At 45.2% G+C, this 24,798-nt stretch overlaps 1 protein-coding gene across 4 annotated transcripts in view; it reads right to left on the bottom strand.

Annotated features, from left to right (window-relative positions):
• Positions 1-24,798, bottom strand: part of CSMD2 (CUB and Sushi multiple domains 2) — a 232,004-nt gene that overhangs the window by 45,150 nt on the left and 162,056 nt on the right. For all 4 annotated transcript variants that reach the window (XM_040651777.2, XM_015297825.4, XM_046903586.1 and 1 more), the window contains 14 exons: positions 23,308-23,502; positions 22,377-22,493; positions 19,650-19,763; positions 19,377-19,472; positions 16,743-16,946; positions 16,084-16,208; positions 12,501-12,597; positions 11,084-11,188; positions 8,327-8,445; positions 8,163-8,232; positions 5,402-5,518; positions 4,884-5,093; positions 3,290-3,478; positions 251-428 (listed from right to left, as the gene is read on the bottom strand). In XM_040651777.2, coding sequence (XP_040507711.1) covers positions 251-428; positions 3,290-3,478; positions 4,884-5,093; positions 5,402-5,518; positions 8,163-8,232; positions 8,327-8,445; positions 11,084-11,188; positions 12,501-12,597; positions 16,084-16,208; positions 16,743-16,946; positions 19,377-19,472; positions 19,650-19,763; positions 22,377-22,493; positions 23,308-23,502 — 1,936 coding nt within the window. The remainder of the gene's footprint in view (positions 1-250; positions 429-3,289; positions 3,479-4,883; positions 5,094-5,401; positions 5,519-8,162; positions 8,233-8,326; positions 8,446-11,083; positions 11,189-12,500; positions 12,598-16,083; positions 16,209-16,742; positions 16,947-19,376; positions 19,473-19,649; positions 19,764-22,376; positions 22,494-23,307; positions 23,503-24,798) is intronic.

Raw genomic sequence — 24,798 nt, 5'->3', positions numbered from 1 at the left:
CCATGCAGGTTTGATGTGCCTCATTTTAACAGCTGATGATCACAGAAATTAATGGAATTAAAGACTTACAAAGTCTTAAAAGAGCTGTCCAAAATCCCACTGTCCCCAGAGGATGCTTCCTCCTGCTCTTAAATACAGCACTCCCCACACACTGCAGCAATGGGAGCACTCTGTCTTTGCAAGAGCATCTTTGCTGGAACGGAGCCGAAGCAGCAGCTCTGGTCAGTCCTCACACCTTTGCTGTACTCACCAAATCGTGATGAAATCGTTGTAGGGCTCTGTTTGCAGCAAAGTGAAGTTGAGATGGATCCCATAGCCCACAGGCACTGTAAGGAGCCACGTGCAGTCCTGGGAATTGGGGTACTGGTTGGGAAAGCCAGGAGAGTAAACTGTCCCATTTTGGGTGGTGACATTGCCCCCACAAGGCACTGCAGGTAACCAAACAAATACAGACCTAGTGAAGAAATATCCCCCAAAACAACGACTTTCTATTATCTTCTCTTTCCCATTTTCCTTTCTTTCTTTATTTTTTTTTTTTTGAATAAAAGCAATTCTGCACACAGGTGGATCCAGCCCCAAAACCTTAGCCTACCTCGCCATGAATAGTTCATGCCTGTCACAACTACCCCTAACCTTTTCAACTCAATTCCATTACAATAAATTTGTTTAGTGCTCTGGAGCTGAAAGGAGACTGTCAGGCTGTTTTGTACAGATGTGATGGCCAGGTGCACAAATCAACTCCTTCTTACAGCCAAGTAAGAGCCCTTGGGGTCCACCAGCTGTTTGCATGCATGCATGGAAAACACAGCTCCTGACCAGATCACACCAGTGAGCAAATCTATGCACTTGCTCATACAGCTTGGCTTGGACCAGAACCATCGAGCAGCTGGCTGTCCACAGATCGCATCTGAGCAGGGGGGAAATGATGATTTATTTGTACAACAGCAGCATCCACTTCATTAATCAAGACGACAGTTCTATTGCACCAGGTATCTTCCAGGTCTAAATGAACCTGGAAGCTACAGAGACAAAATTAGAAACAGCCAGGGCAGTGAAGAAGAGAGACAGAAAGATGACATCCTGCTGAAATGCAGGAGGGCCACAGCAGGTCCCTAGGACCACGATTCCCATACACAAAAATCAGCTTCTGGATCTCTCATAGGGTGAATGCAGATAGTCCTCTGCCTGATCCAGCTCCCTTTTAGAAGCCACACAGTTGTGTTAACCCAGTCCTTGGCTTAGGTTAACACATTCTTCCTCCCAGCACAACTCATTAAGTCAGGCTCAGGGCTATACTAATACTCAGCACCACACTCTCCTGTTCATAGAGGAGTAGCCCCACAGATATGTACCCCTCTGTATATGACCTGACGTGCCAAATGTGAAGTTAAAGCCAGGCTCCAAATATTTACTGCCTGGTTCTGCTCTGCTTTCTCTTGTGGTTTGTCAAGCTGAGAGAACCCTGTGTAATTATATAAACCCGGACACTTACTTTTCTAAACAAACACCCAAAGAACCTTAGGGGCCAAGATCCTTTCTGCCCCACAAAGCAGGCAGCCTGCTGATCAGCAGGAAAAAATTGTAGGAGTGCTGCTGCAAAACTCAGCCTCTGTGCCTTTAGTTTGGACTACAACTTCTCTTTTAATTAAATGGGCTTTCAGCTGTGACCTGTGTGGGGAAGGTGAGGTGGTTAGCCTAAGGCAGTGCGTCATTGCTGCTTGCTGGTATGCAAAAATGGACCACCCAGCTCAGCTGCATTTAAGGAAACAGCCAGAAATGGAACACTCTGCATTGACTTGAACAGCACTAACAGCCCAGCAGATGTGCCTGCACAGGGAAAAAAGCAAATGGACCAAAATACACCTATCCTCTCACTTCTTTGTCCTATCACAAGTGCTGCAGAACAGGAAAGCTACTTAAAAACACAGTAAAGAACTAAGGTCTGGATGGTTGCAGCTGGCAGAGCTGATGCCTGAAGGAAAGGGCATCATCTGGCTACCATTACTCACCAGCCCTCCCAGCAGCACACAGCAGTCAAACAGTTTCCAACTCATGCACACCTGCATTGCTGGAGTCACAGGGAGCACAGCTAGGATCCATTCTTTATGCTTTTTGTTCTTGGAGTTCAGGGACTTAGGACTTAAAAGAGGGAAAGCATCAACCCTCCCTCTCTTTCCCCAGCACAGACCAGTAGGGAGGCTGGGATAAAGGTCAGTGCACTGGGAAGTGCAGTGGAAATCTTCAATGAGAAGCCTTGAATTTCTTAAGGGTTTGTGTGAAACCCTTCTAAAGGAAACCTCACAGAACTCAGCCCACCAGTCCAAAGGATAAAAGACTGAAAGAGTCCCGCTGGATCTGAAATGAGAAGATGGAGCTTTGAAGCCTGGAACACAGATCTGCTCCTTTGGAATGCAGGGTCCACCTGGCACATGTGTGCAAGATTAGTGAAGAACTGTTGGATCATTTTTGAGATGTCATCATTGTCATGCTAAGGACACTGGACAGGGACCCAATCTTCTCACACTGAGTGTCCCCAGAGCTGCCAGAGTCTTTTTCAGAGACTGCTAAGGGCAGAACAGCAACAGCATACAGTTCCTGTACTCCCCAAAGAAGCGTGTGTATTCCTGTGTGTGAAATCTTGATTTTTGGTCTGGCCCTGAGTTCTTTAGCAAGCTTTGGGAGCTCATTTCACTCCTTCCTGCTTCAGTGTTTATCTGTCTATCAAGAAAGTCAGGACAGACCTCTTGCATAAAGAAATTGCATCAGCTAGAGAATTAGGGCACACAAGGCTCTGTAGGAGGAAGGCAAGTTCTATGGATCAGCTGATCAAAAATGCTAAACCGATGGAAGTGGAACACAGTTGAAGAAATAAAGCAAACAAAAGATACTCCTGCAACAACACTGGACTGCCTCACTGTGAAAGCACAGCTCCCACTGATATCAGCAGTGAGACTGACAGCAGGAGAAAGCCCTCACCCATAACAGGAGACTCAAACACTCCACCTCAAAAGATGCACTTTGGTTTTGAACTGTTCAAAATGTTCTCCCTCACTTAGCTGAAACATGCTGAACATCAGCTTACTGAGAACATGCTTCATCACCTCAGGGGCTGAGGCTTTATGCAAAGCACTCAATCCCAGCCCGCCTCCAGCAATGCTTTTGTTTCCAGAGAAACTTTCAGCCCAATCACAGAACAGTGACTGAAAAGGCAACCAGAACTGAGAGCTGAGGCCTCTTCTTTCCCCAGCGTGCCAAGCAGGGTGCTCTTAGGGTGATCCCAAAGCCATACCTTCACACCTGGGCAATGGGTGATCCCAGTTCCTGTTGGTTCCGTGCTGACATGTCAGGACGGGGTGACCGATCAGTTGGTACCCAGGCAGGCACTCAAAAGAGATGGACTGGCCAACGTTGTAACCAGCTCCTCGTACAACACCGTTGGCAAAAGGCTCAGGGTCGGGGCATTCCTGCAGCTCATATGCTGAAATAGAAATAAATAAATAAATGGTGGAATGTTTCACACTTCTGATTTTCTCATAAAAGCAGGAACTGTACACTCACCACGCTGCTTAGCTACTTCCCCCTCACACAGTGACTTAATTGAAAGAGATAAAACTTTAATGAACCGTGCACACATCAGCATGGAGGACGAGGGACAATCCTGCGCTGCTGCCTTGAGGTAACCTCAGAGGTGAGCACTGGGACCCACTCTGCTCCTGTGGCTTCTTGGAGCCTGCATTCACAGGGTGACCCCACACTTCACTTCTAATTGGGAAATTGGCCTTGTTTTTCAACAAAACGTGGACAATCCTGATGATGAATGTAAGTCAATTGGTTAGCATGTTCCACCTGGCATTATAAATTATTGGTCAGCCTTGCTAGAGCTCATTTGCATAGCAATTTCCATGAGATTACCCAGAATGCCTCACAGAACACATTCCTTCCTAAATTGTGCAGTAGCGCATGAATTATATGGTGCATGAACAGGACAGCCGAGACAAAATTAATGTTTTCAATTAAGTATGAGTAGTGGCTTTTATTGCTATTTCTGGGGAGGCAGCCCTTTGTCAGTCCTTGGCTACAGCACACGGCTGGAGACACACGCTCCATCTTTCCCACTCCTCAGATCTCCCTCGCAGGCAGTACTTGGATCACTTGGCTCCCAGCTGCTGCACAGCAAAGCCCATCCTAATTATCTTCAGTATGAAGCACGTGACCTGCCCTTGGTGTCCTTCACCCACAATCCCATATACCAAAGTCAGGTGGACGAAGAAGTCCAAAGGATTTTGCAAAGACCCTGCTAAAGGCAGAGCTGTGATCAACAGGACCAAAAGTTCAGGCCCTTCTTCAACAGGCTGAAGTCTCACAGGCAGCCCCAAGCCCCACTGTCACGTTATTTAGTTATCTCCTTATTAGCTCAGTCCCCTCCACCAGCCTGCCTCAGCACAAAGCTAAGCTGCAGCTGAGGATGGAAAGGATGCATTTGAGAGTTCTCCAACTGGACTTCAGCTGAGACTGAAAATCAGCTGCAAAATTTCAGAGCAAACTCACAGCTGCTGAGAACTCCTCCCTTTGCACATGAGAGTCAACAGAGCCAAGATCTAAGTGAATCTGGCTGGAATTAATTCAAAGACAGCTCACTGTCAGAAAGCACTCTAGGAACATTTGTTATTTGCCGTAGGCATAAGTCAGGATGAACAGATCCCAGTTATGAGGATTAAGCATGGTCTTCATGTAACACCTTTCCACTCATTTGGATTAAGTCCTCATGGAACAAACTCAACAGAATAGCAGCAACCGTGCTGTCCACTCTCTCTCCCCCACCCTCCCCACTAGCACCTGGGGACAGGATTGTCCCACTGCTGCTTGTTCAGTGGCCTCCTTACCCTGGTACTCCAGCTTGAAGCCTGGCTTGTTCTGCGAATGGTCACTGTGGAAGTACACAGTGGTTTCATGAGATGTGGACAGGAGGGAGCCTGGGATTTCGGTGCCGCTGAAGCGCCCGATGACGTTGCTGGTGTCGTATGGCCCATTGCGCACTTCAACGAAGTCATGGTTTGGCTCAGTGGAGAAGTTTAGGAATTGAATGTGAGCACCTAGGGAGGAAGAACAAACAGTTTGCCTTCAAAGATATCCACAAGCATCGGCACATCAGCACTGTCCAATACAGCCTGGTCAATTAGAAAAAAAAACATTTAGTGCACTGGAGGAAAAGGGCGACTGTCCTGCTAGTTTCAGCCCAGATCGGGCTACAAGTGCTGTGGTTTCAGGCTGCTTGAGTTCCCCTGCACTCTCTTCACTTTGCCTGACAGCAAAGGAATTATGAAGGCAAGCACACAGCTACACAGCCCTGTCTCTTGCCAAACTGCACGTAGCCAGCTCACACCAAAACCAACTGCCTCACCAAATCCCACTGGCAGCAATATCCTCCACGTGCAGTCCAGGTTGCTGGGATAGTTTCCTGGAAACCCCGGGCTCAGGAGGACTCCTTCCATCTCCTCTGCTGTTCCTCCACACTGGGCTGTAAAATCAAGAGTGTTAATGGTCAGGATCACTCGCAGGTCTCTCTGGACAGTGGCCATGGCCAACCAGCCACGTTGGAAATAGAGAAATTAAAAACTTGAGAAAAAAGGAGAGCCTGCCACAGAACTAGCACAGATTTGCCAGGCACTGAATGACTGCATTGCTAATGCATGTGCCTTTTTACTGTCCTCAAGATAAAAACCTCGACCCAGAGATACACTTCTGGTGACCACAGTGGGAGAGACAGATTTAAACTGCAAGTGGAGACATGGATGGTCTGCTCTCTCCATGGACACCATAACAGTGCACATCACGCACACTACACTTGTTTGAATTTTTAACCACCACAGAAATTACTGTGAAGAAAAAGAATGATCTTATTTTGACTCCAAGTACCTCTGCTTTATCTGGTTAACTGATCTACCTTGACTGCTATACTTGTCACTCTCGAGGCAATTACTGATAAATATAGAACAGCGTGTTTGCACACTGACTGAAGCAAATTCCCTACCAAGAAGTGATCCGGAGATGACACAGCACACAAAATACGTTTACAAAAAGCATCACATGAAGCACAGATATCATCTTCTCAGGCTTATCTGGATGACCTCTACCTTGTTACAGTAATACCACCTAACAGAATACACCCAGGTGTGCTCCTAACACATTCTGACAGCAAAAGTACAGCTTTCCTCTGTCCAATATCTCTGTGTTTGCACTTGTTACTAATGAGGCTTTTCCCAGAAGTTTCTTCTTCCTTTTAATGGCTCTTTAGTAGTACCACAGCTAAATTATTTAGGAGTCAAGCATCTGGATGAAGCAGACAAAAAGAAAGTCAGCCCACTGCCAGGGAGGCAAGGAGTTCTCTGAGCAGGGGAACGACAAAGCCTGGGTTCCTGCATAGCTGGTTGGCAGCCAGCGTGGTCTGGCAGTATTTAGACACATTGATGCATGACTCGCAAAGGACAAGGAGCCCCAGTGCTGCTAGCAGCCCCTCCAAGGACTATGTCACTAGTAATGATCTGCACTTGGCTGTGGAGACGTGTTTATGTGTCTCTGAAGCTGGATGACCTTTTTCAGTCAAGTGTGATGCAAGCTAAGAGATAGGAACAGACAGGTGGACAGGTGTTTGTATCACTTAACCACGACTGCCCCAAAGCAGAGACCCTGAACTAAATTGTACTGGTGTTTACACTGTGACAGTGCCTAACAGGCACAGCCCAGCCAGGCAGAATCCAGCTGAACAGCATGACTGATGCTGATCAAAAGAAGACAGAAGAAAACACAACATTTGTAGTTGCTCAGCTTGCCATCAGCCCCTGGTGCAATACTGGGAACCTCCTCTGTGCTGGAACCCCCTACCTTGATGCTGAGCTGAAGGGCTTCTGGTTTCTCCTACACCAACTCCCAGGGGCACGAGCCCTTTAGCTCAGACATTCTGCTGTAACTGTCTCTGCACTTATTGCTGGCCTGAAGATCATCAGATGAAAGAGCTGTTAGCTCTTATAATTACTTTAAAGCAAAATGATGTAAGCTAAAACAGCAGGAGCCTGAAATAACTGTTAACTAAAGCTATTAAATGCATAAATGTCTCTCTCAAAGCTGTAAAATGTGCAATATGAATATTAAATATCTAGATTTGCTAAAAGCAAAATACTGCTTGAAGATAATCCAAAAACTCCAGCAAGTTCCTTTCACCTCTGCATCTCTTCCCTCAGGGTTTGCTTCTGCCTCAGTGGAAATTAATTGCCTGGTCCTCCCTTCCCAGGGCCTGAAATGCTCAGCAGCCTCAGCCCATGGGGTGTTACAGGCAAACAGGAGACCTGGCCTTTACTGGTCACAGAGGAGCTGTAGACACCAAAGTGAGGACAGCAAGGCACCAGGTGGTGCAGTTTGGAGATACTGGGAGGAGAACAGTAAAAGATGCAGTTTCAGTGACATCAAGATGCATTTCCAAACGAAAACGAACCACAGCCTGCAGATCTTCCCTTAACATGTAAAAAAGAGCCAACAACAACAAACAACTCTCAACCTATAAAGACAATCTGCTTCCAGTATAAAGTAGCTGCAGGTTTCCCTTCTGAATGAGTTTTTATTGACAAAACCATTTTTGTATTTTTACACTTTATACCATAACCACATTTTAAACATTTAAAATTAGGCATTCTGGTTGCCCCATAGGGATGACTGCTGAAATTTCCCCTTGCAGCTAATAAAGATTTTTTCATGCTTTATCTCACTTCCAGAACAAGCTGCATTTCTCTGACTCACACCTTCACAGAGCTCCTGTCCTCCCTGCCACTCCAGCAGCCCTCAGCCAAAGGCATGCACTTGAAAGAAAACCTACTGTACTGTGCTCCTGGCCACTGTGCTGCCCTACCATGAAGAGGATAAAATCATCAGCTGCAGCACGCTGTGGTTTATACAGTCACTTTTAAAGCACCTTTACATGGGAGAACAGGCTGAGAACCTGAGTGTGTCAGGAAATGCAGAAGGTTAAAGCTCGCAGAGATCCTGCTCTAACAGTGCAGCTGGCTCAGTCTGGGCAAGAAACTTTTCCCCATTTCATCATCTGATTTACATAGATTTTTAGAAGGGCACAATAAATATCTGTTAGGGAAGAAGAGCAGGAGAAATCCTACCAATGCAAAGCGGAGGGGGGTAGTTCCAGCGCCGCACAGTGCCTGGCATGCAGGAAATGTGAGAGTGTCCCTGAAGGAGAGAAAAAACAGACAAAATTTGGAGGTCTCCCTCCCAAATGTTTGTCGTTATCCCTTCTGTGCAAAAGAAAACTCCGTTCCTCTACCTGCAGCGCATAGCCCGGCTCACACTGGAAGGAGACCACGTCGTTCACCAGGTAGCGCTCCCCAACCTTCAGGCCATTCCCAGGAACTGGGGGCTCTGGGCAGCTGGACAGGCCGACAGCTGTAAGGCAAGAGAGGGGTGAGTGCTGTGGGAGCAGGGAAGGGCAGATGGGAGGAAAACACACACCTTCACTTCACCCCAGGTCTGATTACCAACAGCTTCTGACCAGCACTGACACCAGGTGAAAAAGTCTGGTGGTGGTTGGATTCTCCTCAAAGACAGCCCAGAGGATCCTGGACATAGAGGTATACACATCCATTGCCTCCACTTTATCTGGAGCACAGTGTTCTTAATGAAGGCATCACTAATCATTTTGTGATTCATGGCCAAATCCATTTCTGACTGAATATTAATGGCTCGACCGATGAGCTGCATCTGCATCAGCACATCCATTCCCAGGGCAGGTTGACTCATTCTCAATGGTTCAGGAATCAAAACTCCCATCACCAACCCTCCTCATCAGATGTCTGTATTCATGGCATGTTGTGTATTCCTTTACTGACCAGGCAGCATTTGATGAAAAACTGGGGAGGATGGGTGAGGGAATTACCCATGTTGCCCCTTGCTGGCAATATAAAGGACATATTGTGTTTGCAGAATGCAATTTGTCCCTTCCTGGGTAAGAGCTGCTTAGTTTCATTCTCCTACCTGACTCTCCCTGCTTTCATCTACAGAATGAATTTTCCAGGTGATACAAAAAGCAGTAAGCGAGGCCAGACTTTGACAGCACCCACAGAACAGCCCACAAAAATGTCATTCAATCCCATTTCCACCTGAGCTATGATTCTGATCAGGGAGATCCCGCTGCTGCCACAAGATTACCTCTCACACCTCTGCAAGGCTAGCGCTCTGCTCCAGCTCCTGGCTACAGACTGAGCCCAAAGCAGGGGAAGAAAAGAAGGAGAGAGGTGATGGTGATTCTCCTTTGGAAATCTGAGTCATGCTTCCCAGCAAGAAAGCTCTCAGTCTCTGCCCACCCCTGGCTGAGCTGCCCGACCTTCAGAGGGATGGAGAAAACAGCCCTAAGCAACTTCCCATTCTAATCAGTAGACACTGAGTTTCATTCAGTCCTATATACCATGAAATTTCAGTCGTACAAGCAAAGCAAAAATTGCATTACTTTCCATCTGCCCTGAAAATCAACACCTATTAATTTTCTCAGCCAAGAAACCAAACAAACCTGGCAATCCCAAGCCTCACAAAAACCTGAATGTGATTGTTGCAGTGCGGCAACACAATCCTCACAGAATTTATTGGTTGAAACAGAAGTGGGGAAGAAGCAGAGTTGCAGCAGGGGGATTTCTGTAACAATACACATTTCCCAAGCTCCCAGAGAGATCTCCAGTGCACACCTCTCTCACATCTTCTCGGCTGCCGTAATTTTGCTTGAGCCATTAATATGCAAGGTTTCCATCTGCAAACACAATAAACCTGGAAAGCTTACTACTAGTTGGCTCTCTAAAAGCACAAGCAGTCCCTGTAGTCAAACAGCTATGCCATTTCTGTGGATGTTGTACAAAATGAAATGCACTTTCAAATCTATTTTCTACTTTGGAAAAAATAAACAGAACACTGGCTGGCTTCAGAGACGAACACAAGATTTGTGATCAAAAGCAACTGTCAGACTTGGTGTCCAAGCAAGAAACAATTATGTTTGCATTGCCCCAAGGAAGTCAGCATGAACACAACAGCAGTCCCAGCACATCTCTCATCCGCTCAGCATCACTGCTACCAATGCAGGAACAGGGCCAGCCCATCACTGTGCATTAACCAGTCCTCTGAGAGTTGCATGTACACCAGGCATGCTCCTGGCCCTGTCACACCCCTATCTGTTGTACCCTGCAAATGCACAAGCCTGCTTGCTGTCCAATGACTGTTGGCTGAACATTCAATTTAGATGCACTGAATAGAGCTGAGAGCTGCCATTTTACACCTGTTTTCTCTACTCAACATCCATTAGACAGTGCCTTAAATACTTAAATACTGGGGGGGTTTTGCTCCCCCACCACATAAGAAAACCCTCAGAGAAGTGGAACATGCTCAGCAGGAAGAGTTCCAAGATGGCCAGGAGCTGCAGCGCTGATCCTGCCATGAAAGGCTGCCCAGAGTGTTTGTGCAGTCTCCATCCTTGGAGTTTTTCCAAAACAGACTGCATAAAGATGCAAGTAATCTAGTTTTATCTCATAGCTGACCTTGCTTTCAGCAGGAGGCTAGATGAGATTACCTCCTGAGGTCCCTTCCAGCCTAAACAATCCTATGAAGATCTGCCTAGCCCTGTATGCTGCCACCTGCAATGACAAATATTGAATGCCTGGGAAGGACGGCAAAGAGCAGGCAGTCCCTCCTAGTATCTGGCAAGCACCGTTTAGGCACTTCCCAAGCTATGATTACAGCACTGTGTTGAACAGGCAAACTCCCCATGAATTTTTAATACTTTGGCTTCCACAACTCCTGCTGTACTACAACACAGGAACCAAACAGTGTTGCCAAGCCACTCTGTGACCCCACACATCCTCTTCTCCATTTACACTCACTACCTCTCTGCAGTTTGAGAAAAAGAGAACCACGCACACGTGGGCCCTAAAGCTCACTGCCCCTTCCCCACACTACACAGCTTCCACCTCTACAAGGCAACAGCTCTGTAGCCATTTCCCCACTACCCAGAGGTACCGTGAGATCAAGGCTGCATTGCTCTTACTTTTGTATTCCAGGTGAAAGCCAGCAGCAGAGACGCTGATATCCGAATAGAAATGCAGATAGAGCTGGTTTGAAGTGCTGTTCAGCAACGCAGGCACTGTAGTTCCTGGGAAAACAAGAGGTGCACAGAGACACTGAAGAGGATTCTTTTTTCCTCCTTCATATCCTCAGAGGCTTGCTGCAGAAGAGGCTAAGAACAGAAAGTCCTTTAACTTAACAAGCTCTGTTGGTTTTGATCAGGTTCTAATGAGGCCAATTGAGAAATACCCAAGGCCTCTCTGCAATGGCCTTTTCAAAGTATAATGATGAATTTCATCATGTGAAGTTTCACCACTTACAGACCAGACAGACTAAAAGCACTGAGAAAGGAACTGCTGAAGGGAAACAGTGTGGGTGGAGCTCCAGTTTCCTTCTCCTGCTTCGTTCCCTGGAAGCTGCAGCAGCAGATCAAGGCAGTTCTATCCAAAATGCAGCTCTGGGAGCAGAGTCTGCCAGCCGTTACACATGACTCTCACTACCAGCCTCAAAGCCCTCTGAACCTGTGCTCATTCAGCAATCAAGAATCAGGGCCACTGGTTGGCAAGTGGTTCTGCTATTTCAAAGCTTCACAGTGCTTTTGGGCTGCTTCTTACTCCCTGCTCTGCCAAAAGCTGCAGTTCCCCAGTATTAAGCAGGAGAAATGTTGTTTTGCAGCCCTTGCTCCATTTTGGTGCAATCAGCCAGGTAGGTGAACCTGCCTGTGCAGTGATATGAGCTAGCACAACCCAGCAGTGCTGCACAACTCCTAGGCTGGGGCAGTGGTCACGAGTTATTACAGCTTAGAGAAAATGCCAGAGCACATTGGGGAGGTGGATAAAAGGGAAACAAAAAAGGCTCATCCGCAGTACATTGCTTTCCAGCAAGGGTTAAAATAATAAAGATGAGCTTAGGGCAAGTTTTTGTAACAGAGATAAAACTCAGAGCTACACATACTAGCATTCACTTCACTGCTGCAGGAAGAGCTTGAAGGTGCTGGCCATTTGCAGCACATGTATACCAAAGGGGATGACTGAAAAACCTCTCCAAGGCCTTCAGATCACAGGCAAGCCTCAGCCAGGGCTGTCAGGTCTCCACCCCAGACTTCTTGCTTTCCTTTAAGCATCTGACTTTGTAACTGCATCATCCCACAAAAACAAACAAACAAAAAACCCAAACCAATGGCTTTGTTTCTAAGACGCAATATTTCCTGCAGGCATACAATGTTCAAATTCCCAATTCAACAAAACATACGATTCCCTTTAATTACGTGCTTAAATCTGTTATGTCTGTGAAGCAGTTAAACATATGCTTAACTTTATGTATGTGCTGAAGTCCAGCTGATGCTAATTGAAATGAAGCTTGCACGATGCATTTCACTGAACATGGTGCTGAACACATACCAGAGAAACTTCCCAGCATGGTGGCTGTGTTGTCTCCTCCATCAAACACTTCCAGGGAATCCCAGTTCTGCTCAGTGACAAAACTGATCACCTGTATCTAAAGTAATAACGAAAGGGAGGGGAAAAAAAGAGATTCCTGAAGACTTCGGCACTATTTTCACATGAAAGCAATCATTAGCCACCCAGAAACTATTACAAGAAGAAGGAAACCTCCATTATATCACAATATTTTTTAATCCAACGAAGCTCTTTGCAGTTGTCTTGCTTCCCAGCTTTTAATCCCATTGCTCAAGTTGCATTTTCAAATTTCCCACCTTTCTCTGCCATGCACCATAGGGTTTGAAGGTTTATACAAGTCACTTGACTCCATGAGTCAGAACTTCAATACAAACCTTAAATGAGTAATATCATGGTATCTCATAAATCTGCATTTACCCTGAAAAGCGGCTCTTGTAATGATAGAGATGTAATTGCGTGGTAGATTTGTTTTCCTTAATTATTATTCAAATGAATTCTGCCTTTATTTCTAAGTACTGGGAGTCCAAGTGTTCAGTGACCCAATATGAAAAATAAGCTGGGCTGTAGATCTGGTCTGGTGAACTGCCTAAGACAGCAAACGTGAGAGAGAGCCAAGATTACATGGAAAAAACCCCTTGAATCTGCATGATCTAGGTGAATTTTTCAGACATTCAAACTTATTTTCTAGGCCACCAACCTAAAAACGAGGTTCTTAAAGACAACCAGGAACACAGAATAGGCCCCTGACAAAAGGCTCCATATCCCCGTGGCAGTGGCACTGCTGCTCAGCACCACTCCTGCATTTGGGGGGAAAGGTTTGGCAGCTCTGGCAGGTAGATGTGTGTTTACATCCACCCTCACGCATCTGCTTACTGGAGAGCCTCCATTCTTTGAGGTCTCTTTGGATGGAGATTTCCTACTAAGCCTGATGCTTCTGATCTCAGCAGCCCTGCTGAATTCAATAGAATTACTCCCTTAAGCACTGAGCTCAGCAGGACACATTTGCTGGACAGAACTCTTGGAAGAGACTTCAACACACTGGAAACCTAGACAGCATGCTCACACGTGCACTCTTATACTCTCCTCTTCCCTCTCATTCTGTACTTACACATCTACTCCAAATACCTCGTTTCCTTTTGCTCTGGTAAACACAAAATACATAAAATCAAATGCCATGATTTCTGCCATTTTAACCTTTTTTTCTCATTGATTTATTCTGAATAATAAAGCAGATGAAAAAGTTCCAGCAAAGTTTCTTTCAATAAAAAAGTAAGAGTTCATCTAACAGAAATTGCAATGACCCCTACAGAGCCATTACTGATGGCACTGACCACGTCAATACCTTTCAGCCCATATAATTACATTCCTGTTGTGACTAACATTATTGAGAGGCCATGGGCTGAGAATGTGCATTTTGTTCGCTCTTACATTTTTTAAATTATTTATCCACCCCCATGTCCCCAACTTAACGGAATAAACATTTTTAAGGGCCTAATTCAAGTCTGACATGTGGATTCACAAGGGATCTGCATCTATTTACTGCCATGTATACAAATTAATTCACCCAGGAAGGTTTGCTACAGGAATGAATAATTCATGGCAGAAGTGCTTGCTCATACATGGATTACATAAAAATCCTACTAGTGACTCGCCGCTACTAAGAAAGCTTTAATTTCACCTCCTCCTCTGCTTTACAGCTGTTTAACCTTTAATTGTTGTACAAAATGAGGGTAAACTGATGTTTAAATTAGTATCTAATAACCCAGAGCATGTTGCATTCAGCAGTGGGTGACCAGGGTGGTGCGTGCAGGGCGAGCTGATTGCAGCAGGCCAGGTTCCTTCCATCAAAGGACCTCCACTGGAAGTATCAGAACTGGTTTGCTGTCAGGGAGAACATCACCCTGCATCCTGCCCATGTGGAGGGGCAGAGCTGGGTGGGGAGGTGTGGTGTTCCTGGCACAGATGGGACTCAGGTTGGACACTGCATGGCTATAGAGAATTAAAACTGGAACTAGAACACCACTCTAGAACTGGAAACTCAGCTTCAGGTTTGACATGGTAACACTCAGCTGCAGGATGCACTCTTTCATTGTTATTTGCTTACACTCTGTGTTAGATCCCCAAACATCTACTTCTCTCACAAAATATTGTATGTAGCAGGAAGGAAGAATCCTTTAAAACAGTTCTTTGACATTACATTTGCTACTTCTACATGCAGTAGCTGCATTTGCACAGCAAAAGAGGTGAGAAACAAATGCTTTTAGCAGCCTGCTGTAATAGCTGCTCTCCTCTAAGCTCAGCAGATGTACACAAAAACAGCTCCACGGGCTGAGAAACTGGCAGCAAGAGTCTGCATTCAGAACACAGCAGTGCAAAATACAGACATTTATTTACATCACTTTAAAAATTAAGTGAATTATCACCTCCTGATCCCAGGAGTCCCGCGCAACTTGCAAACTGCCTCAACTGCTGAGATGTTTAGCTGAGCTAAATGGATCCCCCTGCCATTTAGGGGTTTGGAGCATGGTTAAAATTTCAGATTAACAGAAAGAAATTGACAATAAGCGCTGAGGCTTTTGAAAACACTAGGTTAAATGGCTTCAAAAACAGATGATAGAAAATGGGAATTTGCTGGACCTGGCAAAGGGCACAAGCTGGTGTTCCAGGCTTGGCCATCACGCTCCCCAGCCCTCGCTTCAGCTCTGAGTTACACTGGTGACATCACGTAAGACTATCCCTGCAGAAAAACAGAACTGTAATCCAACTGCACAGACCTGACGTCTCAGTATAACTGGTGAGAGAAGCACAATATGGCAGAGAGGGAGGAATCCACGTGCAAGACTTTTGGCCAACCATGATAGAGAAATAAAAGCACTTCGGGAACAAAACCCTCACAGACAAAGAGGTGAAAAGAAGACAGAAACCCTCTGTTAATGAGAAGAATGAACCTATTAAAGAATCCATCTTCTCTGCATCAACTGATGCCAGTGTAATGCATGATGAGATACTTTCTGTAGGGTGAAGTGCACATGTGCTGAATGGGAACATAATCTAAACTTTGGTCTCTAATGTTGGGCTTAATTCTCACCATCCTCTAGCAGGCAGGACTCTTTCTGCAGAGAAACGATAAGGACCACACAAAACCTGGAGAGCCCATTTACCTGGAGACAATGAACAGCAAAGCTCTAATTGTATAATCATACTGCTGTAACTCTGCTGGCAGAACAAAGCTGCACCGGCTCTCTGAGCAAGCTGCTCTTCCTTGGTACAGCTTACAATGCTTTCAAGGCTGCATAATCAAGGGGTATAAAGGTATTTGCCCAAAATATCACAATTATTCTGTTACAGCAAAACAGCCACATGGTTCCAACTATTTCCCATGGAGAGTGCCTCCAGGAGGCAAAAATCCATGGGAATATTACCCACTTATGGCAGCTGCAGTGTAAATGAATGTCTGATTCCAGAGAATTACACATTCAACCCATCTCAGCTTCCTAACACAAAGCCTCTAAGTGCACTAGATGCTGTGTTTTCTCCTTTCTGTATTGTGCTGCTAACTCAGTACCTGGATTCCTGCTCCCTCGGGGACTGATATCTTCCACACACAGTTGAGGCTATTCAGGTACGGCTCTGGGAAGCCAGGGGAGAGGATGGTGCCTTTGCGCTCGGTCAGATTTCCACCACATGGCACTGGAATGAGCAAAGCAGTGCTTGAACATGAAAGGACTTGGCTTTTATACAAGAACATTCTCTTTAAAGTATTTATTCATTGAATAAAAAAAAAAAACAAAAACCAAAAAACCACAAGCAGAATTGGATCATGATTTAAGGACATGATTTGTAGGAATAAACTCTTTTCAGTAACTCTCCCAGGTAACTTCCATCATCAGCTGCAAGCAGTTCTGACGTGAGGGCAGCGCAGAGTGTTTCAGCCTGTGAACTTGTTCAGGGCTGCTCTCCTCTGAAGAAGAGGAAAGCATTTTCAGATCCTATTTACACTAGATGCTATCCTTGATTCCAGAACTGAGAACTGGATCCAGTTGTCCTTTCTCAAATATTTAAGGCTAACTGCTCTTGTTCATAAACAGGCCTGTTTGCATGTGCAAAGTAAGAAAGAGCTTTCTCGGTTTCCTTTTAACCATCCCAAAAGCTGTCACTCATTTTCCTAGCACAAACTGCTGTATCATTTTGCCTTTTGCTCACCCCCATTCCCAGGATACCTACCCACACAGGTGGGTACAGAGACATTCCACTGAGCCAGTGCACCAGGCATGGTGAGGCACTCGATGCTGCGGGAGCCCTGCAGTACGTAGCCGGCGCTGCACTCGAAGCGCACCACAGCCCCCACTGCAAAGTCGCTGCCCAACCGCCGGCCGTAGCGCGGCTCCGGGACTGAGCTGCACTGCGTGGCGCTGGTGCGAGGAACCGCTGGCGTGGCACAGGAACCATCAGCAGGTGAGTGTGCAATTGCAAAGCAAAGAGAAAAAAAAACACACACACAAAAAACGTGAACAGAATGGTTAAAGCAAACGCTTGGGAAATATGAAGTGTCCAGATTGTAAACACTCATCAGTACAGGAGGGGAGTACAGGCAGTAAGCTCTGTGAGGACAGGGGTTGGCTGTTGGCTCTGCAATTGTTCAGCACAACCTGTGCCAGAGCCCAGCAAAGGTCGTGGTCAGGACCAGGAAGGGCAGGCAATGCAGCTTTGCAGGAGTGAGTTACCTTTCTCTTGTTGTCATGTTAAAGATCCAAGAAAAATAACACATGAACTTGATACTAGTAAAACCCCAAAGAGCGGCTGAATCCAAGCACAACCAGTGGGAAGGAAGAGAAATAACACTGCAACCAAACTTCTGTCCATTCCGGTGTTACTTGAAATAAAAGCATTTAGGACTGTACAGAACCATGGATGCTTTCTAAAGGGAGGACTGTGTGCCTTCAGAACACGTATCACTGCATCCGAAAGATAATTTCTACATAGAGAAACCATGGAATTCAGCAACGACTTTCTGAAAAGTTGGCTTGCAATATAATGATAGAACCTCAGCAGAAAACCCTTTAAGGTTTCTCAGCACTCTTGGCCACTTTACTACAAATGACAGTAATTTTAAACAAGCTTCTTTGTGATGGGAAGGGTAAGAAAAAGAAAAAGGGAATTTAAGTTGGGATACAGCATCACCAATTGTTGAAACTGTCTGCATTCCTGTTCAATACTGAAAACAATAGTTAAAGAAAGAAAGAGAGAGTCTGACAGAAAAACTGGAGGGAAGTATGAGCCAAAGAAATATCTGCTGCTGAGGAAGAAATCAATTCGTATTTATCTCTGAGTTGCTTTGCAATTTATTAGTGTTTAATGCCTGAGTTGCTGGGATGGGGGAAAACGCAGAGATGATGAGCACATTAGCTATATTGTTTGTTTGATTTTAATTTGTTTCAGAAAGATGAATGTCAAATAATTCTGTGTTTTTGTTTTACCCACAGTGCATCTGACTCCTTCAGCAGCCACACACGTGATGGCCCCCCAGCCAACATACAGGCTGCCTGGGAAAGTGGACAGTGAGGCACTGAGCTGTGACATGTGTCAGCCCTGGGAGGGGAATGGAGAGGCAGAAACAATCCACTTGTGGTGAGGTGCAACTTGGCTAAAACCAAGATAGCCAGAAAACTTGTGGATCTGTACCATTGCTCAGACAGCCCCAGCGCAGCCATTTGGAGCCAATGAGCATCTGCCTCGCCTCTCTCCAAACCACCACAAGAATCTTGCATATGTGTCTGACCCTGTAGCTCTGCTCTCCAGTCTAGACTGCTTTCAAATGTAGGCTTTCGATACCTTAACCTCATGGGAACTTGCCGTACATATTCCAGCACTGGATGGGGGAGTCTTTGAGAGAGGCAGAACTCATGTGTATAAAAATCAGAGTACATACTATTAGATCCCATCCAGGTAGGTCAAAACCAGGCATTCCTCTTGCTTTTACTATTGCAGCAATCACTGAGGAGTGTGCAGCTCATAACCAGCACACAGAAAGGAGGAAGTAATCTTTACTGATCCCATAAAAAAAAATTGTTTTGGAAAAATCTGTAATGATTACTATCAGAACTATGGTTGTTTTAAAATAATTAGGTAGAAATTAAAAAGAACATGTCTCTGGATACTACAAAATCCAAAACATGCCTTACTTCATCCCTGGAGAAGGTACAAGTAGTCCCTGCTTCCTGTGGCCCCTTTTACAGTAACACATGTGAATGCTTGGCTGAACCACAACTAGACAAAGCATGTGGGTGAGAAAAACACTTCTGTTTTCCCACTCTTCTGTACATCACTTTCTGTTTACTACTTTAAAATCTCTAAGTGGGACTCACTCGATGCAATGCAAGCTGTTACTGAAAGGATCAAAGGGCAAAAGTTTGACAGCAGGGGACCTAAGCCTATGACACGCAGAGAGGAAGGATTTTACAGAGCTGCTAGACAAGTGTTCAGCTGCTTACGCTGAGAAATATGATAAAATGCCAGTGGGAAAAACTGCTTGGGTATAAATCTCAAGAACTCACTGTGTATGCAGGCATGATTCAATGAGATACTTCTGATACTAATCCTGGGATGTGCGAGGGCTGAGGCTGAGTGCAAGTGGAAGGTCTGAATGCTAAGTACCTCCAGGAACCACAGACACCTGCAAGCCCCCCGCTACCAAAATAATCTCCATCTCCTTTGGTATTTCCTGTTCAGACAGAAAGTGCACAGTGACCCATAGATACCAAAGGCAGTTAATACTGTTTACAACACTTGAAGATGTATTTTTGACCATTATCTCTTAATACCTACCCAAGAACACCTTCAGAACACAGCTATACTCACCTTGGTAGACAAAATGAAAGCCTTTGGCTGTAGACTGACCCTTGGAACTAAATTTGATGAGAATCTGGTTGGTGGTAGCTAATGGCAATGATTCACCTGGATGAGGAGAAAGAATAAAAACAGAGAAGACAGATTACAGCATCAGCTATATCAGTGGCTTACCGAAGCTTCTCTAGAGCTTGCACATAATACTGCTTTGCACAGAGCAAAGCATTAAATATCAGACTGTCTTTTAGCTTACTTTTTTCCATGGGAACAGAGGCAGGTCCCTACCTGTATGAGAGCCTGAGAGGGAGCTGAGCAGCCGGGAGTGCTCGTTGGGGCCATCGTGAACCTCGATGATGTCGTTGAGCGCAGTCTGGAAGAAGGCAAACTGCCCGAAGACCACTGCAGAGAGAGGCAGCCCATCAGGCAGGCCGGGCCATGCTGCGGCCTACACAGCCGGGCCCTGAGCCGAGGCCTACGTGGCCAGGCCCCGAGTTGAGGCCTACACAGCCAGGCCAAGTTGTGGCCTACGCTGCCAGGCCCTGAGCTGAGGCATTTCAGGCGCTTTTATTTCAGGAAACTGGCAAGGATAACAAGGGCCTGACTGACAGCCCCGGAAGATGGGAGCCCTTTATTTATCCACAAAGTCAGCATAACAGAAGCAGCAACCAGCCTCCCCCGTGTTTGTCTGCCAGTATGCTTTAACACTGATTCATAGGCCAAAAGGGACTGCTTTATGAATCATCCCATTTGCCTGCCTACGTAACACAAGGTATATAATTTCACCAACGGATAATTATTTATTATTTATATTGAGCCTCTGTTGTGAACTGGGCTCCCACTGCATTAGGTATTGTACAAAGCCTGAACAAAAGAGCAGTCTCTGCTCTGAAGGAATTAATTTCTAGATTGTGCCACTGTGGCCAGGGAGGACCACTGTAAGGGAGGAGGACGCTCACAGTTTTACAAACAGCCAGTCCTAGGCCTGTCTATGGAGACTGCTAATAAGGCCACTCAGTGCTCTGGGTCTCACTGCACACACTGTCAGTGCGCCGGCGGGCATGCAGAGTTATAAAAAAGGAGGAAAAAATAATGAGAGGATCAGAGGGTTGTTTGTTTGTTTGCTTAACTAGCGCAGAAGACTTCAGTTATTTATCTTCATTTTTCAGAATAAAATAACAGGTTCTTTTCCTCCCAAATCTGCCCATAGAAGTCTCACCCCCTACCCCGCCTTTCTCTCCTCCCTTTGCATTTTCAAGTTGTAAGAGCCCAGTTGCAGGTTCACAAGCTGAGAGGTCTCTTGCTGTGAAATTCATCATTCACCAAGCTATAACATTTGTTTCCTGCATATTCAGGTTTCCAGCACAGCTTTGATGCTAGGAACACTCAAAAAGTGACGACAGCACACTCTGATGCCTGCTGTCCGCAGAACCAGCAAAGTGAAGGAGATGGGAAATGCATAACATTTACCACTAATGGTTTTCCTGGCTGCTTTCAATGAAGGCACTGAAAGGTAACGGGTGGAGAAAAAAAACTAATTTAGCTGTCATCCTGTAGTTGGCAGAAGTCACACTTGCAGACCAAGACTGTCTAGCCCATTAGATACTGTGTTTCTTAAGGCAGTATCAAGATCAGCTGCAGTAAAGCAGGTTAAGAAGTGTGAGTACAGTGTAGTATTTCATCAGTTAGCGTCAAGAACTTAGATGTAACCCAGATCCATTTGGGCAGAAGGGCAATTCAAGTGAAGGGAGCTTATAACTGAACTGAACGGCATCCTTATTTCACATCTTGCTATCTTAGCAAGGGAAATCATAAACAACTGAAAAGGCCACAGGGACTGTCTAGAACAAGATCAATATGATGCACTGAGAAACTGTATCAAATAACAGAATTTAGAGACCTTCATCTGCCAGAGCTGTCAGTGCAAGTGCTCTTACAGAGCTTTGAATTCCTTTCTAATAAGAAAATATGTTAACCAATACTAATACCCATCAAGCTACCTGCCTCAAATGTTCCTGCAATGTCCACCATGCTTTTATCCTAACTGACCAAAATTAAGTGGCACTGGAGTCTATTAAAAGAATGATGATCCATTTAAATGACTCTGACTTTAATGTGCATTTATGTCTCAATTCAGTAGACAGACTGAATGAGCAAATAGATACAGAATATCAGCTCATTCCAGCACGCTACCAAAACATAGATTTAGTGCTGTCAGAACTTCATTTACCAGCAAGCTTTCCCTTTCCTCTCTTAAAAGGTGCTTTCCTTTAATCTGTAACTGTACCATATTCATTTACAAGCATATCATGCACACGTCATGATGAACATACAAGAAAAATAACATCTATAAGAAAACTTTACTCTTGTAAGCAAGTTATAATAAACAATACAAGTGCCTGCCCTCTCTCAGCCTGGGGAAGCCACTATTCCAGTTTTGACAGCTTTTCTATTAGCTGACCATAGGTACCATATGACACCAGACAGGAGCTAGTTCAGTCCTAATCATTGAACGAGGTTGTCAGAATCTTCAAAACACACCTGGAATTGCTCAAGCAATACAATTTGATTTACACAGTATTACCTGTAAGTCATATAGCTTCATGTCAACAAAATTACACATGCACGTGCTTCTTCATGCAGACAGATTATTTAGAACCTCGGTTAGGATGCATTTATGGCAAATACATTTTGTACTCTCAGAGTCTGCTGTTAGTATTAAGCACCATGAATTACTTCTTGCTGATTTTTCAACTCTGCACAATTGGATATAGCACAGGAACTGGAATGGGAGTGACAACACCATGGCTTTTGTTAGATTTGTTTTTTTTTTCCTCATTTTTGATAATTCTGAAATTCAGAAAATTTCCATAAGCTTCAATGACCTCAAAGCACAATTAGCATGCAACAGTGCCATCTTCCAATTTCCCTTACATCTATTTACATATGCATCTATTCCACTGCTTCATCAGAACAAAATCAGGTGTCTGAAAATCTGTCAAGAAAGAAAAATACCGTAGTCCTTCGGCACGACGATGAAGTACAAGCAGACTTGTCCACTGGTGTAATTCTGGGGATAATTTGGAGAGAGGACTACACCGTCTGAGCCCGTATACTGACCACCACAGGGTGCTGTAAGACAAAGACGAGAGGAGATCACCGAGTGTACCCTTCCCACAGCCTGCCCAGAACCACCAGCCTTTGTCCTGCTGCTCTCAAATCCATCTCTGCACACGTTTTGTAATTCTGTGCAGTGTCAGCTGCCCCGACCTATGATCGATTCTGTGCTTCAGGCATTGCAGCTCTCGCTGCAAGTTCTTATTAAGAAAAATAAGGCTTATCCTAACCTGAGTTCATGCCTGCTTCACATTTAATTATTAAGACCATGCTGAGGCTAAGGGATGCCATGTATGGTATTGTAGCCTAATGGGTGATTTGCACTGCTCTCCATCTGCTCTCAGAGCTCAGGGCTTGACAGCATGAGCTCCTGCTCTTTTTGCCTTTCCCAGTGGCAGAAGCCTAGTTCTGATAGGAGCCCAAGATCCCATTCTTCCTGCCATCAGACTACAGCTATCTCTTCTGCCACTTCTTATGTTAAGAAGGTGTAACTGCAAAGCCATCATTTAAACCATTTTCTCATTCAGCCAGAAAACAACACACACACAAAAACACAACACAACACAGAACATGCAAGAAAAATTGTCTGTCTTCTCAGTTATGACCCTGCTCAGGACAGCACATGCTTAAGGGCTTTGATTAGCAGGGAGTCAGTTAAGCAAATGTTTAAGTGAATGCTGAATGAAGTCAACTCCTCCTGATCCCAGGGTGTTAGAAATGGAAGAATTACAGAACACGTTTCTGTCTCTTTGCAAGCAGTTCTACACAAAAGTAACACCAAGTGCTGCAATGGAATAAACTGTTTTAGCACTGGGCCCTTTTCCCTTACCTGTACAGGTAGGTCGGGGTTTGTTCCACGCAGGTTTCCCATCCTCTCCCATTATGCACGTCAGTGTGGAGACCCCTTCGATATCATACCCTCCATCACAGTAGTAGGTGATTGTAGACCCCAGTTTCAGATCTGTACCCACTCGTGTACCATTTTTAATTGATCCAGGATCAAAGCATGATTCTCTGGGATTTTCTGCAAGACAAAATTGCCAACATCTTTACTGGTCTGGTACAGCTGCTTTCAAATTGTGGACAGTGACATAATTTTTGGCTTTCCTTGCTTCAGATTCTCACTTAAGCATATCACAAACACCAGCACCACTTGCAGGGTTTAGTTTTCAGGCATTTTCTCAAGCTGCTGAATCTGAGGAATTATTTGGGTCAGATTCTGGTCCAGATCATTCACTAATGCTCAGCTCCAGTACAAATACACTGTAAGAAGGAAAGCTTCAGTTCACACGCATTAACTGGTGCTCAAAATCCAATCAACGAGACAACTATCTACACTCACTCTCCCTCTTCCACAGGAGGATGCAGGAAACTCTGCAAGCCAGGACATATTGAACACAGATTGAACATACACTACATTTCAGATGTGCTACATCTGTTCACATTACCTCATTGGCACCTATCATGCCAGTGTCTGAGAGCTGTCTGCTCTCGCTGTGAAACGCACTGCCACGTGCTAGCTGGTTGACTCTCCAGATGTGCAGCATGGCTGCAATTATTGCAAAATGATTACAAGCAGTTAGACAAAATGAAGGCATTTTTCTCTGTTCACTGTGCCCTGCAGAGTTAAAAACTCCATTAACATATGAAAACTCCAGTAAAGACTAAGAGCCTTCAGGACGTGGATGTTTCTTTCCTTCTTCTGAGGGCATTTTTTCTTTGCTTCTTTCTTTCTTTTCTTTTTTTTTCCTGCACAAAATATAATTAGAGGCTTTGATTAATCCTGCTCTTTTGTCGTTTGGAAATTGCTCATTAAAGATGAGGGTTTTTCTGAGAGCAATGGGTTTGCGAACAATTATAATGTGTTTAAGTATTAAATCACGGGCTTTTAGCATTTGGGGAGGCGTTGGAGGGAGAAGGAGAAAACAGCCAAGCCCCCAGGTCTTGTTTTTGTTTGTTTTCTTTCTCCCCAGTGAAAAACAGGATCCACTTTATGTCTGCCTGTACACAACAGCTGTCCCAGAGATCCCAGAAGCAGGGTCCAAAAGGCAGCAAGATGTTACCACCAGGAGCAGCTGCCACTGGCTTTTCCTAGAACAACCAACTCCCCATTTTGGGAGCCATGGACTGGTAAACCTTCAGTGCTCCTCACACGCAGAATGGTCATCACAGCCCACAGAAGTGAGCGAACTGTTTCTTGCATCAGGCAGCCCACGCCCTGAGGATGAGCAGGGCGGATGCACAGCCCAGAGCCCACTGCAGCACACAAGCCCTTCACAACAGTATGTGTTTCATCTGCGTTTCCAAAATATTTATTCAT

Source organism: Gallus gallus, chromosome 23 (genome assembly GCF_016699485.2).
Source record: "Gallus gallus isolate bGalGal1 chromosome 23, bGalGal1.mat.broiler.GRCg7b, whole genome shotgun sequence".
NCBI lineage: Eukaryota > Metazoa > Chordata > Aves > Galliformes > Phasianidae > Gallus > Gallus gallus.
Note: the sequence above shows the minus strand (reverse complement) of the source record. Positions and strands in the feature narration are given on the sequence as shown.